The 18,010-nt window shown below is 39.4% G+C and overlaps 1 protein-coding gene across 5 annotated transcripts in view; it reads left to right on the top strand.

Moving 5' to 3' along the window:
- Srgap2 (SLIT-ROBO Rho GTPase activating protein 2) overlaps positions 1-18,010 on the top strand; it is a 219,951-nt gene that overhangs the window by 85,280 nt on the left and 116,661 nt on the right. For all 5 annotated transcript variants that reach the window (XM_057769172.1, XM_057769170.1, XM_057769174.1 and 2 more), the window contains exon 3: positions 3,161-3,353. In XM_057769172.1, the coding sequence (XP_057625155.1) occupies positions 3,161-3,353 (193 nt within the window). The remainder of the gene's footprint in view (positions 1-3,160; positions 3,354-18,010) is intronic.

The raw sequence follows: 18,010 nt of genomic DNA on the forward strand, positions 1-18,010 counted from the left end.
GGGATCTATTCTGGTTTTGAATTAATCAAAATGTGGGCTAACTTGTGAATCAATGGCCTAACCTAAACTTGATCCTGGGACCCTGAATCATTCTTCAGCAGGAAGACGAAGTTGAAGTTCCAAAGATTAAAAAACCATGGTCACTGATTTATCCAGAAATGTTGTGTACGGTGTATCTACTTCTGACTTCTCAGAAAAATGTTGTTAGTTTTAGCCCGTCTCCGTTACCTTTCCTGTTGCTGTGATAAAATGTCTGGCAAAAGTGATTTAAAGGAGGAGGGTTTATTCTGGCTCCCAGTTGGAGGAGCAGTCTTTTGTGGAAGGGAAGTTGAGGTAGCAGGAGCTTGAAGGAACTATTCACAGTTACAACGAGAGCAGTGAGTGCTTGGCTTACTTCCTCATTTTATTCAGTTCAAGACTTCAGCTAGTGGAATAGTAGCTCCCTCAGTCAGGGAATCTTCCAACCTAAATTAATCAGATGTAGATTATACTCAGAGACTTGTCTCGTAGGTAATAATAGATAGATTTCCATCAAGTATTAACCACCACAAGCCCTGTTAGTACTGTTGCTGTGGCCCTTGGCTTAGTACTTAATAAACATTCCATTTTTCTCATCTGAAGTATCTTAGAAGCTAGTAATGGGAATTAAGTGAATTAACGTGTTCAATAAATACACACTCTTTCTATAAGGATCCAGAAGAGGGTGCAAGCATGGGATACAGCTCATGCTACACTGCTTACTCATTGAGAAGTCAGCGTGGACTCCAATGCTGGTTCAAAATTCATGGGAACTTCTAAGACACATTGCTGTAGCCCCTATCGTGCACTTATTTCATGGATAGAACAGTTTCAGAACAGCCTACTTCTTGAATTACATTAGTATCATGGGGCTTTGTCGATAGTCCCTAGAACAGTCTAGAATTTCTTTCTGCATTCCTGCTAGAAGATTGTTGAGGTATAGTCTTTTTTTTTTTTTTTTTTTTTTGGTTTTTTCGAGACAGGGTTTCTCTGTGGCTTTGGAGCCTGTCCTGGAACTAGCTCTGTAGACCAGGCTGGTCTCGAACTCACAGAGATCCGCCTGCCTCTGCCTCCCGAGTGCTGGGATTAAAGGCGTGCGCCACCACCGCCCGGCGAGGTATAGTCTTAAAAGTGAGTTATAGCTGACTCAGAGGGACTTGATAGCCTCACTGTACCTTTATCTTCCTTTGTACCTTTGTTCCTGATTCGGATCCTGGACAGCCATTTTACTCTAAGAGATGATTCTTATTTAATGGGTAGGTTTTTAAATAATATTGATGACTCATGAATGATCTGTACCCACAGTCTTCCAATATACTAGCAGTTATTGCTAGATTTTCATTAATTTGTACAAAGGGGCAGTTGCTTCTAAGAATGATCATAACAACGACTTTTATCCTTAAGAGACCCAGAAATCTCTGACAAGAACCGGATTCCTGGCATAACCTCTGTAAATCTCTTACACACACACAGCCCTACACCCCTTGTAATCAGACTCCAGACTATGCAGAACAAGAGAGCTTTGATGAGTGATGAGGTAGGCAACGGCTTTTCTGTGAAGTATTCTACTTGCTGGAAACAATCCTGCAGTGCTCAGTTTCAGTTCAGGTTGGGTTACTGCAGGACTGAATAGAGATGAGGAAGAGGATTGCTTTTAGAGATTACCTAGGGTCACCTGCAAAGGACCAGCTATGTCTGTCATGTACTGATATACCTGCAGAAACAGAAGCAATAAAGATGGGGATAGATGATGGACTTCAGGTACTCTTAGGCAAAACCCAGTGCAGCTTTGTCAATCCTTATTGCTTTAAGAAAGGAGTGATTGCAAAGTTTTCAGCATTATGGTCCTTATCCCAAAATTTTGTCTGGAACTCATGTGACATCGTCACTTTTCTCCTTCTCCATCTGCCAATGCTGTGGGAAATGAATCTGAAGCATACATCAGGAAAGGCATAGTGTAGTACTTCTTTTCAACCTCAAGTTGGAGTCTTGCTGGAGGTGAGTGTGCTGGTAGAGAAAAGGGATGAGAATGATTGCTCTATTTTCATGCTAATGGGGAACTGGATGTAGAATAAGCTGGACATGCACTGTAGGCCCACTCTGGACAAGAAATCAGCCCAGTGTTGGCAGGCTATTTGTCGTGAATGCCAAATCTCTAATCAGTAAAACATGTAGTGTATTCAAGACAGATCCAGTTGCCTCTGAAGCTTCCATTGCTGTGGTTCCACAGTGGTTGTGTTGCTAGTCCTATGCAAGAACTGGGTAGGAAATCTGCCAGGCAGGCAGTTCTAGCTGGAACAGAGCAGAGGATCTCAGGCCTCTGTGAGGATGGAACAAGTGGGATCTCAGAAAAAAAAAAAAATCTCTTCCTAAGTCATTTACCACCATTATTATGCTACTCCTCCAGTTCTAGAGATAGCTTCTTGAATATTTACTTTCTATAATATTTGAAATTATGAAACCAATTGACCTGGAATGTGATTTTTTTTTTTTTTTTTAGAAGTCATAGTACATGTTTGTTCTTGGTTGCTGCCATTTGGATCTAGAAAAGACATCTTTCCACCTCCATGAAAGTTCAATGATTGTTCCTTACCATACTTCATAAAGATACCGAAAAACATTTTGAAATGACGAGGAAAAGTGTAAAAAACAGTCATTTGTCTGCCTTTGAATCCCAGCTTACTGTGATTTAATAGTTTGTCTTCTTTAAGACTTAGTACTCAGCCTTTAAAATGGGGGTAACATGATTCATCTGATTATTCATTTGGGCTCCTTGCCAGAAAAGAACCCAAATTCTGGATGGTGTTAGAAACAGTTAACTGCTTTATGAATATTTAGTTTTGGATGTTATTTTGTCTATTATAGAACTTATTCTAACAAATTGAACAGATTCTTGATCACAGATAGTCTTCAGTGGTCCAAAAAGAGTTGGAGGTTTTTGAAGGTACTTCACATTCTATGGTCAGTTTCAATTGTAGGCTATGTCATTAAGGACTTTGATATCCCAGGGTACAGGGAACAGTGAATGAAAGGAAGGGGCGTGTGTGCGTGTGTGCGTGTGTGCGTGCGTGTGTGTGTGTGTGTGTAGTGTAGTGTATATTTAGAGCTGTTGTTCTGACCACATTCTTTTGTTGTCTTGCAGAGATCCGGGCTCAGCTCACAGAGCAGATGAAATGCTTAGACCAGCAGTGTGAACTCCGGGTGCAGCTGTTGCAGGACCTGCAAGACTTCTTCCGCAAGAAGGCTGAGATTGAAATGGACTACTCTCGAAACCTGGAGAAGCTAGCCGAGCGCTTTTTAGCCAAGACACGAAGTACCAAGGACCAGCAATTTAAGTAGGACTTCATAGCAATTGCTTTTAGAAACTTTGAGAGTGTGGTCTGAGTTGCAGGGAAGCAAAGAGTACCTCTTAGATCCAGGTTGCTTCCTGAACCTACAGCTTCAAATTTGTTGAAATCCCTCAAGAAGTCTTCCTTTTTCACATCAGTCTTAATGGGCAGTTCTCTGTCTAAAAGAGATCAGAATAAATAGCGAGCCAAGCTAATGTATGTCAGCCAGTGGTCTAAGGTGTGTGTGTGTGTGTGTAGCTAGTAATAGGTTTAATTATGACATTTTACACATGTATGCAATGTATTTCAATTATATTTACTTATACTGCCACCATACCACCACATTACCCTCTCCTGCTCCCCTTCATTCCAGCTAATTCCCTTTGTCTTCCTAGATAGCCCCAAAGGAAAGATTGTTGAGCATTCATCCAACTAATATCCATTGCACATTCCTTGAACTCCTTCATAGTGCCTTGAGATATGACAGAGAGCAAGCGTGTCCTTTCCACGTGGCCTTTTAATTAGAATGAGGAGATGGGAAGTAAACAAATTACAGTCAGGTAATTTAAAGTTGGGTGAGTAAGTACTATGGAATTATAATTCAGGTGGTTGAAGGACCTAGAAAAGGGGGCCATTTCTATTCTCCTTTGACCATTACTTCGTGCTTGATTTATTCCAGCCAATTCCCATATTGTCCTAAGTAATAATCCAATTGTTAGCTCCTTTTAATACCTGCTAGGTATTGTGATTGTGCTCATTCCTATGGTAATAAGATAAGCTTTGGAATTTTTGGTTAACAAGTAAAAGAGCCATGCAAACTATATAGGAAAAGGGACTTTAATAAAGGTAGGAGAAAATGAATATTTTCAAAAACAGTGAAAAACAAGGTCAAGTAAGTAGAATGAGTCCCAAAGGATAGATAATGCTTTGATAGCAAGCATAGAAGCTCACATTTGACATGCCCTGCGGTAATGAACCTTTGAGGATGTTGTATTGAGACAGACCCAAGGAAAAATATGGGTAAAATTATATAATTTTTTTTTACATCCAAGAGAAGTATGTTAAGTTTTGAGGGTAGTACATATAGAATTGGATAGTGTCTAGAAAGGAGCAGTAGGGATGTATTTGTGTTAGTCAGCTTTCTGTTATTAAGACCAGATAACTGAGATAAATAAACTGTAAAGAGGAAAAGTGTTTTGTTTTGTTTTGCCTCATGGTTCCAGAGGTCCTGAGTCCATAGTTGTTTGATCTACTTTTGGGGAGCCCTGTGGTGGTATGTAGCATGTGGAGGAGGAGGAGGCCTGTTCCCTCATGATAGTCAGAAAACAGAGAGAGGATGAGGTTAGGATTCCATCAAAGACAATCCCCCAGTGTCCTAGCCTCCTATTAATAGATCCTACCTCCTAAAGGCTCTGCTGTTGTCCAGCAGTAAACAAGCCTTTACCACACAAGCCTTTGGTGAGCCTTTTAGCCTTTTATGATAGCACTATTCTTGAATAGAGGTATTTGAGAATTTAGACAGGATTGGATAACTGATTGGATAAAAATAATCTAAATGGTTAGGTGACCTGGTATCTCTAACCTGGCAATCAGAAGAATTGTGGTGTCCTCTATAACATAAGGGCATGGAGGAAACAGGTGCTTTGAATAGTGACTCTGCTTTCAGTAGTTGAGTTTGAGGCACTGTAAGGATTTCAGGTACCCAAGTTGAGATGTGGTACTACTGAGCTAAATGGTTTTGAGCAGGGATACATATTAAATCTGTAGTGTAAACAATATTGTAAATTTAGAAGAGAAAATAAGAACCAAGAGCCAAAAATCTAAGGCTTAAGAAGTCTCCCAGTGTTGGCAGGTAGTAAATATTTTTGCTAGGAAGATAGAAAATTCTAAAAAGGACTAAAAAGGAGTCAGTGCCTTTTCCCCGGCAGGTCAAAGGTGGGAGGGTTTTATATGTCAGGGAACTAGAAGTGTTTCAAGCTTGATCCGAGTTAGTTTTAGCAGTTTTTTTTACTAACAGTTTGGGCTGAAGGCATTCTGAGAGAAAGAAGCAAAGCAGAGCAAGATAAGCTTGAAGGCTAGAGGGACAGCTCAGTGGTTAAGAGTGCTTCCTGCTCTTTAGAGGATCCAGATTGCTTTCCTAGACCCATGTCAGGCAGCTCACACCCATCTGTAGCTCCAGAAGTCTGTTGCCCTCTTCTGGCCTCTCTGGGTACGGTATTCATTCACACCACCACCACCACCACCACACACATACACACACACAAAAGCACACACACACACACACAAAAGCACACACACACACACACACACAAAAGCACACACGTACTCTCTCCTTCTCTCTTCTGGCCTCTCTGGGTACTGTATTCATTCACACACCACACACACACACACATACACACACACACACACGAATTAAATCTTTTTAAAAAGTCTGAAAACAAAAAGCTTTCTTCTCTTAGACTGGAACATCTGAATTGCTGGTTTTTATAGATCAAAAATGGTCACATAATAGTAATTTCACATAGTACAGCCTACTACAAGAAGAGATGAGTCATAAGAACAAATGCACATAATAAGGATAAGATGGAGAAAAACTAAACAAGAACTCCAGACAGCATTCTGTATTCAGACTAATTTATTCCTAAAAATATCAACAAAAATCAGATAGTTGAGAGTCTCTCAGTTTTATATGGAATAAATGGGTTTTGCCCTTATAAATGTATATGTGAAATTCTAAATTATATTTCATTTGTTATTTTTAAGCCTTTTGTACCTTTTTCCTCTCATTTTCTTCTTTTTCCCCACAATTAAACCTATGGTCTACTTTCTTTTTTTTTTTTATTTTTTTTTTTATTTTAATTTTTCGAGACAGGGTTTCTCCGTAGTTTTTGGTTCCTGCCCTGGAACTAGCTCTTGTAGACCAGGCTGGCCTCGAACTCACAGAGATCCGCCTGCCTCTGCCTCCCGAGTGCTGGGATTAAAGGCGTGCGCCACCACCGCCTGGCTCTATGGTCTACTTTCTTAAGTCCAGTGGTCATCTGAACAGTCCACTTGGCTAACTTCTGCCTTGTCTCACTAATGCAGTATGAGACCGCTACTTGTTAGCATCACACTGTAATGGAACCTTCATTTTTCCCTTTTCCTCCTCATTTCTGTGTAGCAGAAGACAGCCTAGTGCTCAGATGTTTATGTGCTATAAGCAGTTGTGCTCCTGCAACATTTTGTATGTAGCACCAAAATTTTTGTTCTTTTCTTCTTTTTGGGGGTGTATACATAAAAGGCATTTTAGACATGACTAGTTTGGTTAAGAAAGGTGTGGATGCTATAGTAAACCTTGAATAATAATTGCTTGTAAAAGATAGGTATATATTTTTCTGTAGATAATAGTTTGCTAGCCAGTCAGGACAGTGTCAGGCTCCTTGTCCCACCCCTAGAATGTGTCCATTCTACTTTGTATGCCCAAAGTAGCTCTTTCTTACCATATCCCATTTCATCAATTCAGAAAAACAGCAGGGCAAGAGAGCACTATATCTTTATTCTTTTTTTTTTTTTTTTTTTTTTTTTTTTTTTTGGTTTTTCGAGACAGGGTTTCTCTGTGGTTTTGGAGCCTATCCTGGAACTAGCTCTTATAGACCAGGCTGGTCTCGAACTCACAGAGATCCGCCTGCCTCTGCCTCCCGAGTGCTGGGATTAAAGGCGTGCGCCACCACCGCCCGGCTATATCTTTATTCTTTAAAGGTATAGTCTGACAGTGGCACATACATGCCTTTAACTCATATCCAGCTGGACAGAACTTAGTCACATGGTTATGCTGTGCTGTAAGGGAAACTAGAAAATATATTTATTAACTTAGGTGACCTAGAAAGTAGTCTCTATAAAGGGAGAGATGTTGAGGGACAGTGTTTGCAATATTGTCTATGTGTCATGGTATATGGAAGGACGGTATGTGACCATACATAGTGCACATAAGAGAGTGATTTGTTCTGGTTGGAGGTGAAGTTCAGTGGATAGGAATGGGAAAATAAAACTGCCAATGCTATATATTATTCCTGAAGATTCTATATAATAATACAGTGAAAGAACTTAGAGAGGAATGAAGAGATGAAGAAAGAATCATTTTAGATAGACAGTAGTGTCACCAACAGCCTAGAGGTGAGGAAAACATGGCTGGGGGTAACTTATCTGCTTCTCTGAATGATATGAAATATAACTATAATACTAACTCACCTTGGAAAAGTTGGTAAACCAGAGATTACAGAGGTTTATGAATATTGGCCAATAGGTTAGGACTTTGTTTTATAAGGATAAAGTAGCTACTAACAATTTCTGAGCAAGAAACGAATTATCTATGCTTTAGAAAGACTAGATGAAAGGGCATTGTAGGGAGGCATGGTCCAGTGGGGAGGGTGATATGAGCCAACATAGAAGTCATGCCCTTGGGAACAGAAAAGATGGAACAACATGTGAAGACAGGAACCACCTGAGTCAAACAAGCTGGGATAGAGAAAGCACTTTTTGGTTCTCTAAACTTTGGAGTAGGAAGTGTACTGTATCTTCATTGAGCCAGCAAACTGTAGCCTCAGTTTTGCTGACTCTGTGACTGGTCCCAGAATGGTTCATTCTCAGCAGGCACTTGTCACTTCCCCCAGAGCTGTAGCAGCTGTTGGCCCAGTAATGCCATGAATTTGTCTGCCTGTGCTGCCAGGAGAACAGCTGCCAGCGCAGCTCTGGATAGATCCCGCTCTGGGATGTGGAATTTATTCAACTTGGGATAGAGCAGGTTGGCTAGGCTGAAGACAGTGCACATGGATTCATCCAACCTTTTCCAGGCCTGTCTATTACTCTGGCTCCATTTCAGTCATCCATCCTAGGTTAGGATGGTTGTTTTGTTATAGTTTAAGTGGCACTTTAGGAACAAATATTGCCTAACTACTTATTTTCATCTTCTCTTGGAAATTTCTTCCCTGGAAGCCATTACCGTGTCACCCTGGCGGCTGTGCTTTCTGTTCTTTGTGCCTATTCACCTTTTGTCCTTCCCCACGTGCTCAGTACAGATGTGCTCATTAAAGCCTATGTAGCTTGACTCATGCAAAATCTGACCTGACGGTTCCATTCCTCTTCTCCAGACAGTGAGAGATGCTACAGATAACTAGGGAGATTACTCATTCTACCTTTTGCTTTAAGACAGGTAATATGACCTCCCTGTCCCCTGATTTTGTCAGGCTTGTTTGATTAAAAGCAGGGAAAAAATATTATGTGACAGTAGGAAGCCTTCATATGGAAGATATTTCTGCATATTTTTTACTCTTTGAAGAGCATAAATGGATTCCTATTTGTTGTTGAGCCTTTGATTGCCTCTTTCAGTGGAATTTGTGCTAATGTTGCCCCACAGGATTCTGAAGGGTTCTAATTAATAATGTGCTGGCTTTTCTTTTCTTCTTTTCTTTTAGATGGGCTTGCTGTAAATTACTTTTCAGTTCATTTGGTTTTGATCTCCTACTTTTAATAACTAATATCTTTGTTTTATTTTGAGGTAGTTTCTCTCCCCAACTCCCACCCCATGTGGAGTTTTAGAAAAGCAGTGTGCTTGGTTATCCTGCTGTGTTCGTTACACAGACCTTATGCTGCTTAATAATCTGTTGTTAACATCTTTTTTCTCCATCTTTTCCTTTTCCTTAATAAATATTTGTTGGACATTTTTAAATTAAATCCCTCTTAGAAGAGGGATCCCAAAGAAATTAAAGGGACCATAACTGAGGCACCCCCCCCAAAAAAAACCCAGTATTTTACTTTTGCTAATATTAAATTAGCATTATCTGAAGGTAGACACACAGAAAGTAATTTTACCTATTTGGTCTCTATGAGTTATGTTACTTTTAGGAAGGATGCAAGAGAGCCTGGCCTTCGTATCTCATGAATCTGGTAGAGGGCTGGGTGGGGAGTTGGCTCCGCAGTTAAGAGCACTGGTTGTTCCTCTAGAGGACCTGGGTTTAGTTCCTAACACCTACATGGTCACTCATAACCTTCTGTAATCCCTATTCCATAGGATCTGATGCCCTATTCTGACCTCTGGGAGTATCAGGCTTCAACATGATATACAGATATACATGCAGGTAAAATAGTCAAACATGAAGAAATATAAAATAATAGAATTTGATAGATATTCAACTTTAGCACTCCCTTCAGTGAAAAACTAAGTACAAATTAATTAAGAAAAATTCTTAGAGAGCTCATGTGCTTGGTCTCAGGCCTGGCCTATGTATGTACAAAGGTGCTGTAGGTGCTTTCCTTCTGTTAAATGCAGTCTTTCTTCAAGGTCAAGTTGAAAGTTCTTTACTACTCTCACAAGATGACATTGGTTGAAAAGCAGAATCAACTGGCCATGAAGAATATTATAGCTCTGACTGCAAGTGAGAAAAAAGGTGGAGAATCAGAGAGAACAGAGATTCTCTTTGAGTTTGGCTTGACCTAAGGAGGACAGCAGCAATAGGAAACAAAGTTGTTGAAAGGAAGAACTCCATGACTTCCTAGGACTAGCACATCCCCCAGGAAAGTTTTGCCCAGATGTAGCAGCATCTGGTGTTAAGCACGAGTTGGCCTCCCTTCCCTGTGGCTCAAGTTACTATTACTGAGACATTACCAAGAAATTCCTTCGTATGTTTTCCACTGGCCCATTCCATATAGAACTTTAGATGATAGCTTGTATTTTTTAAAGGAGTTGTTGGCAGTTGGCAAAAGGAGACTGCAGAGTGCTCAGTCCTAAATGGAACATATCTACTGCCTTCTCTCCTTCCAAGGCTCAGGGATCATTGCAGAAGAGGAGTGGAAAGTGTCAAAGCCAGAGGTAGTGGATGACTGCAAAGAAACAATGTCTTCTGGACACAGGACCATTGCACATATGAACTCAAAGCAGTTGTGACAGCATATACAAGACCTGTGCAAGCCTAAGCTTGACCAAGCCCCAATATGGAGATGGGAGTTGGACACAAAATTCCTCCCTTAGCCATGACACTGTTGGCAATTGCTAGCTGCTGGGAGAGAGAGGGGAACAGTTTTCTCTGAAAGTAGCTCCTGTTAAGTCAATCAAACTCTAGTGGAAGACCACACATCCAAGAAAATTTGAACAGCACAGCAGAGATTGGTCTTGTTTTTTTCTTTTTTCTTTTGAAGGAATCCAAAGTTGGATGTATAAGGACAAGAATAGAATAGATCTAGGAAGAGTTGGGGGGTGAATAAAGCATATATAAAACTCTCAAAGAACTAATAAAAAAATAAAAAGGTGGTGGGAGGATAAAGGTAGATAGGAGTTCATAAGAAGGCAACTTGAGTATCAACAAGGGTGATTGACCAGTCTTTGGAACTGAAAAATAATTCTCTTGAAAGCTTTTTGCAATGCTTTGCAACTTAGTAGAAAAACAACACTCCCAAGCTTTGAACCAGGTAAACTTAAGTCTAAACCTGATCTCTTCTCCGTATAGCTTGAGCTAGTCATTTAACCCTTTAAGCATCAGTTTCCACATCCATGACGTGTGGAGAGTAATACCTTGAGGAGCTGGTCTCAGGATTAATATAGTATGTAAAGTACTAAGTTAGCACCTATACATAGTAGGTACTCAGTAGAAATTAGCTGATAGAATTGCCACCACCACAGGAAGAGTGTAGCAAGAAACTATTGGGGTTTCTGTAAAGAGTAGTGTCACCTGAGTAGGTAGAAAACCAGTTCTGTTTAACGTCCTGGAGTGTTCTCCATGGAGGCTAGCAGGCCAGTGCAGCAACAAATGTGGTTACTGGATTCCTGGTCTCAGGAAGCCAATTAAAAGCTGCCACACTTCTACTTAAATGGGTTTATTTCATTGTTCTGGGATAGAGAATGATAGATGGGTCAACAGCAAAACACGCTTTTATGAGCATCTGGGGATATGCTGGACTTCCAAGAGCTTCCTATGCTTCCTAGGATCTGACACTATAGGGTAAGCAGGTCACACTTCAAGCTTTTCATTCCACAGTAGGCATGTCCTTTGACATGGGGGATAGGAAAATTATAGTACAGGAATCTCTGTTGTAAGCATAGCAGTAAACCCAGGGAGCAGTGTGTAGCTCCATCTCTGGATCTTTAATTCTTAACAATTCACAGCCAATTAAATGCATTGTCTTTGACCTAGTTTTCATTTAAAGACAAAAGCCATGCCTTCTTGTTGGGAACTGTGTTAAGTGGGAGGGTTTCCAAGATAAGAAGAAAAGACAGTTTCTGCTGCACAGTTTTATTTTTTATTGTTGGCTGGGGAAAGTCAGAAGATTGTAAGAGAATAATAGTGCATATCCACACAGGCACATGAATCTAAAAATAGAATACCATTTAAAGCAGGTACTAGTAGTTCCTGAGAAGAGAGAGATGGCAGAATATTCAAGAAGGGACCCATACTTGGTTCAGCCAAAGAAAAGTAAAAGATAGCACAATTATGTTCTCAATTAAATTTGGTCCCATGGTAATTGAAGTAAAGACTTTAATATCTTAGTCCTCTGCTGCGCTGAAGTCTCACACTGTGAGGAGATGTGGAATCATGTGGGAAGGGCTCTGTGTTAATGAAGGATTTAAGGAGGCTGAGAAAAAGTAGGGTTTGAATTTTTCATTGCAGCAGGATAGCTTTATTCTGCTACCTCCTGTTTCTTCTACTTACTAACTTACTGCTCCTCGTGTTTTACATTCTGAAAGGATCAATGAAATAGGTCTGCATCTTAACATTTTTGGTACACAGGATCAGAACAAACCGAACAAGTTAGGATTATATTTAGTGGTAAAATACTGAGCCGTTTTAGTCTATTTCTGCTTAAGTGATGGGAACAGGGCATCCTTGCATGAAATTCAGACATCCCTTCCTGGCAACCTCTAGTGTTAAAGTAGAGGCTGTAGAACAAGTCTGGCAGCTCTCAGTCTGAACCTTTGTAAACAACAGATGTTCCTAACTGAGTTCTAGGGGGTGGAGGTTGAGGTTTCTGTTGATGCTTGAAATTCTTTGAATTTATAGGCAGTGTCTTGGGGATTCAGCAAGAGGAGAAAGTTGTAAGGGACTGATTTTGCAATGTACAGGTGGAAATGCCTCTGACAGATTTCCTTAGAACACAAAGCACTATTGAATGGACTCTGAATAGAGACTGAGAGGCACCCAGGGAGGCAAGCACAGTAAGAAAGGCTCAGCTTCAATGGTATATTGATTTTCTACCTTCCTCCCCCTTATACCCCTCATTTGTACACCTCTGACTTTGTTAGCCCCTTTCTTGTGTGCTCTTCCTTGCCACAACATATTCAGACAGCTGCACAGCATAGATTCTCTTCATTAGTACCTTCAAAGTGGTATGGATTCTTACAATGTACAGATTTCTGTGTTATGCACTTTTCTAGGATATATATATATGTATGTATGTATGTATGTATGTATGTATGTATGTATGTATGTATGTATGTATTTTTAGGCCAGAGTCTCACTATTGAACCCATGATCCTCCTTCCTGCTTGAGTGCTAGGATACACGGCCCTTTTCTTAGATGCTAAGCTTATTTTTGTACTTTCTTAGTGCTGATTTTGCAAGATTCCCATTACATCATTAATCACCACCAGTTAGAGATAGGTCAAGATGGAATGACTTTAAGTAGTTTCAGTTCTGCCCCTCTCTTTCTCTCTCCTCCTCTTTTTATGGTACCAGAGCTCTAATCCAGGATCCCACATATGCTAAGCAGGCCTTCTGCCTCAGAGCTACATTCCCAACCCTGAGTGCTGCCTTTCCCTTATCCCCATCACCCAGATTCCAGGTATATGTACTAAGCATGAGTGCCTAGAACCCTTATACTTCACAGCCTAGTTAGAAAATCCAGAATGGAAAAATGCATATGCAGTATATGATACAACAAATAAACAAACAAATGTTTGGAAAGCTTCTCACCTTTAATCAAATGAAGAAAGACAATATATCAGATTTGGGCACATTTGTGCCACTTTATTTAGACAGAAACAACTGTTTTGAAAATCTTTGATTAAGATCACTTGTTATTTGGGGACTAAGGATGTGTTGTAAGGACGTGTATGATTCTGAAAGCAGGTCACTTCTGGCTGTTCTGTCCAGAAGTTTAGAAAGTAAATGAATACCAATCCTAGTAGGCTTGTTTTTTTTTGTTAATTTTTAAATAACTTATTTTTATTTTATTTGCATTGGTGTCTCACCTGCATGTGTGTCTGTGCGAGGGTGTCAGATCCCCCGGAACTGGAGTTACAGACAGTTGTGAACTGCCGTGTGGGTGCTGGGAATTGAACCCAGGTCCTCTAGCAGAGCAGCCAGTGCTCTCAACTGTTGAGCCATTTCTCCAGTTCTTTAGCCAAACATTTCTGAGTGCTCATGTATGCCAGGGCTCTGCCAGGAATGAAATACAGGTAGTAGAATAAGCTGCCATGTAAATAGACACTGTGCTTTTGTTTCCCAGCCACCCAGACCCGAATAATCATACGAAAAGTATGTTGATTACAACGCTGTTTGGCCAGTGAATGGCTCAGGCATATTCCTAGCTAGCTCTTACATCTTAAATTAACCCATTTCTATTATTTTATATTTTATCACAAGGCTTGTGGTTACCTTACATCTTGCTTTCTTGGGTAGCTACACGGCGTCTGCCTGATTCCACCTTCTTTCTTCCTGTATTCAGTTTAGTTTTCCCGCCAATTATATTCTGCCCTGCAATAGGCCAAAGCAGCTTCTTTATGGTAATAACACATATTCATAGCTATAAAAGGGAATACTATTTTAATTAATGGAGGTTACTGATTAATGTGAAATAATATAAGTATGTATGTGTATTTTTGTGTTCCCATAAAGGCACGGAGTTCAAGCTGAAGAACCAAGATTGTTGAGGAATATTTTTAGACACTCAAATAAACACTTGGCTTCATTTTCATCATCAATTCTGCGCAGGTTCTTGAGTCATGTGGAGATCAGTTTATCCAAAAAGCCAGAGTAACATATAATTAATGACAAAGGAGAGAGAAGAGAAATGGCTTCACTTTCTTCCAGAGTGGAATCTTTGACAATTTTTAATTTTATATTTAATTATATTGTATAATTATAGAAAAAATTTAAGAATAATACAAAGAGTAGCATATACCATTTTACCCAGATTGAAAGTATGGTTAACATAGCATACACTTACTTCATATATTTCTTTTTCTTTTCATGTGCAATTTACCGTGTTTGTGTTCCTGAAACACTTCAGAATAACTTGTAGACATGGTACTCTTTTATCCCTAAATATTTCAGTGGGTGTCTGCCAAAATTATACTTATTTTCTAGTATAGTTGCAGTGTGATTGTCAAAATCAGAACGTGAAGATCACCATGCTAATACTTAATCCATAGTCATTCAGATTTTACCAGTTGTTTAAAGTCCTCTTGACAAAGGAAGATTCACAGCTGTGTGGTTATCGCTGAGTGTCCTTTAATGAAGAGTAACTTCTAAGTCTTTGTATTTTATAACATTTTTTAAAGCATTTGGCCCAAAAATTGCTACTGAATTTGCTATTTCTAATCTTGTGATAATACTGTCTGTGGTTTAATTCGGGTGACAAGCTTTGGTGGAAGTGCTGTAGGGTCGCTGTCATGGTTTGCTCAGTATGCCACTTGTTGGTGATTTGCTCTGTTACTGATATTAATAACTTTGATCAAGTGCTATATATCAGGTTTCTTAATTTTTTATTTAACTCTTAAAGCTATTCTGTCCTGTGCTTTGAAATTAAAGGACATATCATGGAGATATTTTAATTCTGTGTATAATTACCAGTAGTTTTATCATCTATTGATAATTCTTGCTTGAATAATTTTATTAGGAGGAGGAGGATAGTTACCAAAGAGTTATTTTTCTAATTCTCTGAGTCCTTATACATTTTTTTGCATGGGATTTTGTAGAAGGAAGTGATTTTACATCACTTCCATTTTTTGTCTGGTTGTTTATAGCACTGTGGACTGGATTTTTATTTCCTTCAGTAGTTTACCTTAACATTTTTATTCATCTCTGTGTTCATGTGTCTCACTTGATTATTGACGTTATGTCAAGCTGGATCCTGTGTCATTATGACATGTCTTATTTTCATTTCTTTGTAGTGTGAAATGGTCCAGGCTCAGACTGAGCCTGCTTGTTTCTGTTCTAGAAAGTCATTTCTTTAGAGAGTCCTGATTGCATTTAGTATGGAATTTGATCTAGAAACAATGGTTGCTTATGCATGCTATTTGTTACTAGAGTTTAACTGTTTATCTCTGTCAGCAAAGGTAGTAGACAGAGGTAGTCTAGGAACTAGCACCCATATACTTATACTTTCTCCATTTATATTTAGATGCTTCTCTATTTATGATAGGATAACATTCTGATAAATTCATAGTAAGCTGGAAATATCATAAGTTGAAAGTGCATTTAATACACTTAATTTAATAAGCTCCATAACTTAGCAATATAGCACATTTTGGAGTATTAATTATTTATACTTGTGATCACAAGTTGGTGATTACCCAGAATCACCAGAGTCATACTGCCTGTGGCTATCCAGGAATAAATTAAAACTCAAAATTCAGAATATAGTTTCTGCTGAATGCTTATTGCTTTGACACCATTGTGAAGTAAAAAGAAAAAAAAAGTTTAAATTCAACCATTATTAATCCAGGAACTATCTCTACTTATTTATATTAAAACCTGTGAGTTCACATTAATCTTCCATTCTGTTCTGATGTCAAATGTTTTATTTAAATGTTCCCACTTTCCACTTTTGTAATTCTCTTCTCTGAACAGTGAGGAGTCTAGTCCTATTAGCCATCATATATTTAATTAGTTATTCTGTCCTAGACTGTAGACAGAACGTAGTTTCGTAATTGCTAACTCACATTTTTGACAATACTGACTCAGTTTTTATACTGGCTTAGAGTATTCAAGTTTTTGTTTTCCAGCCAAAATTGTGTTCAAAGAGTTGTTCCTTAGTGCTTTCTCCCTCAAACCTCAGACTTTCACTGTAGTCATATTATTTATTGGAAATACAATTCTGTTTATATTTAATTTTTCTTCTCCAGGTTGAGAACGTAATTAAAATTCTTGCTTCCAAATCTTTTCTTGACCAGAGATCAAAAAACCTTAAGAAAGTGCCATGTGTGGTGGCGCACACCTTTATCTCAACGCTGAGAGACAGTGCTCTGAATCAGAGCTCTGAATTTGAGGCCAGCCTGGTCTACAGAGTGAGTTCCAGGACAACCAGGGCTACACAGAGAAACTGTCTCAAAAACCAAAAAGAAAAGGAAAAAAAGAGGAAAAGCAAAAAAGCTTAAGAAAAAACAAGGGACATGGTCATCTATAGGTTATGTCAGGATATTAGTGAAAGTCAGCAATGGGATCACATAAGTCAGATGATGAATGTACTCAAGGGCTGTCTGTGGAATTGTCTCCCTGTTTCTGTTTATGGATGTGGGCTCCTGCCAGTTTCTTTTCATATGACTCTGCTTACCTTCTCCCTTCCATCTGGGCAGTCTAACAGTCTTTTACAATTAGGGGGCCAGAACCAGAATCCAGTTTTTATCTCAGGTTTGTGCTGTGATCATGTAGACCATTTACCATCAGCTCATAACACATGGGCATTCTTCTGTAGATAACTAACCCCGCAGAATTTTAACCCTGGTTGATAGACTGTCCCTAACTCTCTGTTCTAATGCCCCTTATTTTTCCTTGCTGGCTTTCTTACCCAGACAGACTGGCTTCTCCAACAACTATTACACTAATTCTAACCTGGTTATTGTCCTTCTCTCTGAGGATGACTTCAAGATTCTCCTTCCAATGCCTTACTTAACCCTCATCCCTCCACCTCCCACACACTCATTCTATTTCTTTTTCCTCCAGATACCTGTAACCTGGTCAGTGCTGCTGTTTCCAGCTGTTCTGAATCTTCCTGGAGCCTAAATTCAAATGCAGATGGGCTCAAATCTTTGATGCTGTGCTCATTTCTATAGCCTAAAAACAAATTGCTAAAAAAGGATCAGGAAATTTTAGAATCATTTTAGGGTTTGGTTTTTCTATCTTCTCAGTTCCTTCATTTCCCCTTGCCTCTTCCCTCATAATCCCTCATCACTTTCCCTTTTTCTTTGTATGCCTTCCTTAGAAAAGACTAGTTCCTAAATCTTTTGCTCCATTTTCATTCCCTCCATGTTCATGGTTTTAGCTATTTATATTGCTCTACTGACAACCAAGCTGGAGATGCTGACATTTTTCTAATTGCACTGCTTCTGAATCTTTTATTTAAGCTAAGAGATTTGTGTCCTTTTGACCATATAAAGGAAATGAGGTTCAACTTCTGTCAGTGGTCAAGAAGTTATCCACTTAAGAATGATGGTGCTCGGGCTGGAGAGATGGCTCAGAGGTTAAGAGCATTGCCTGCTCTTCCAAAGGTTCTGAGTTCAATTCCCAGCAACCACATGGTGGCTCACAACCATCTGTAATGGGGTCTGGTGCCCTCTTCTGGCCCGCAGGCATACACACAGACAGAATATTGTATACACAATAAATAAATAAATATTTAAAAAAAAAAAAGAATGATGGTGCTCTTCTATTGATTTTATCCATCAGAGTGCAAAAAAGGAGCCAGTTCTGCTGCCT

Source organism: Chionomys nivalis, chromosome 5 (assembly GCF_950005125.1).
Source record: "Chionomys nivalis chromosome 5, mChiNiv1.1, whole genome shotgun sequence".
Lineage (NCBI taxonomy): Eukaryota > Metazoa > Chordata > Mammalia > Rodentia > Cricetidae > Chionomys > Chionomys nivalis.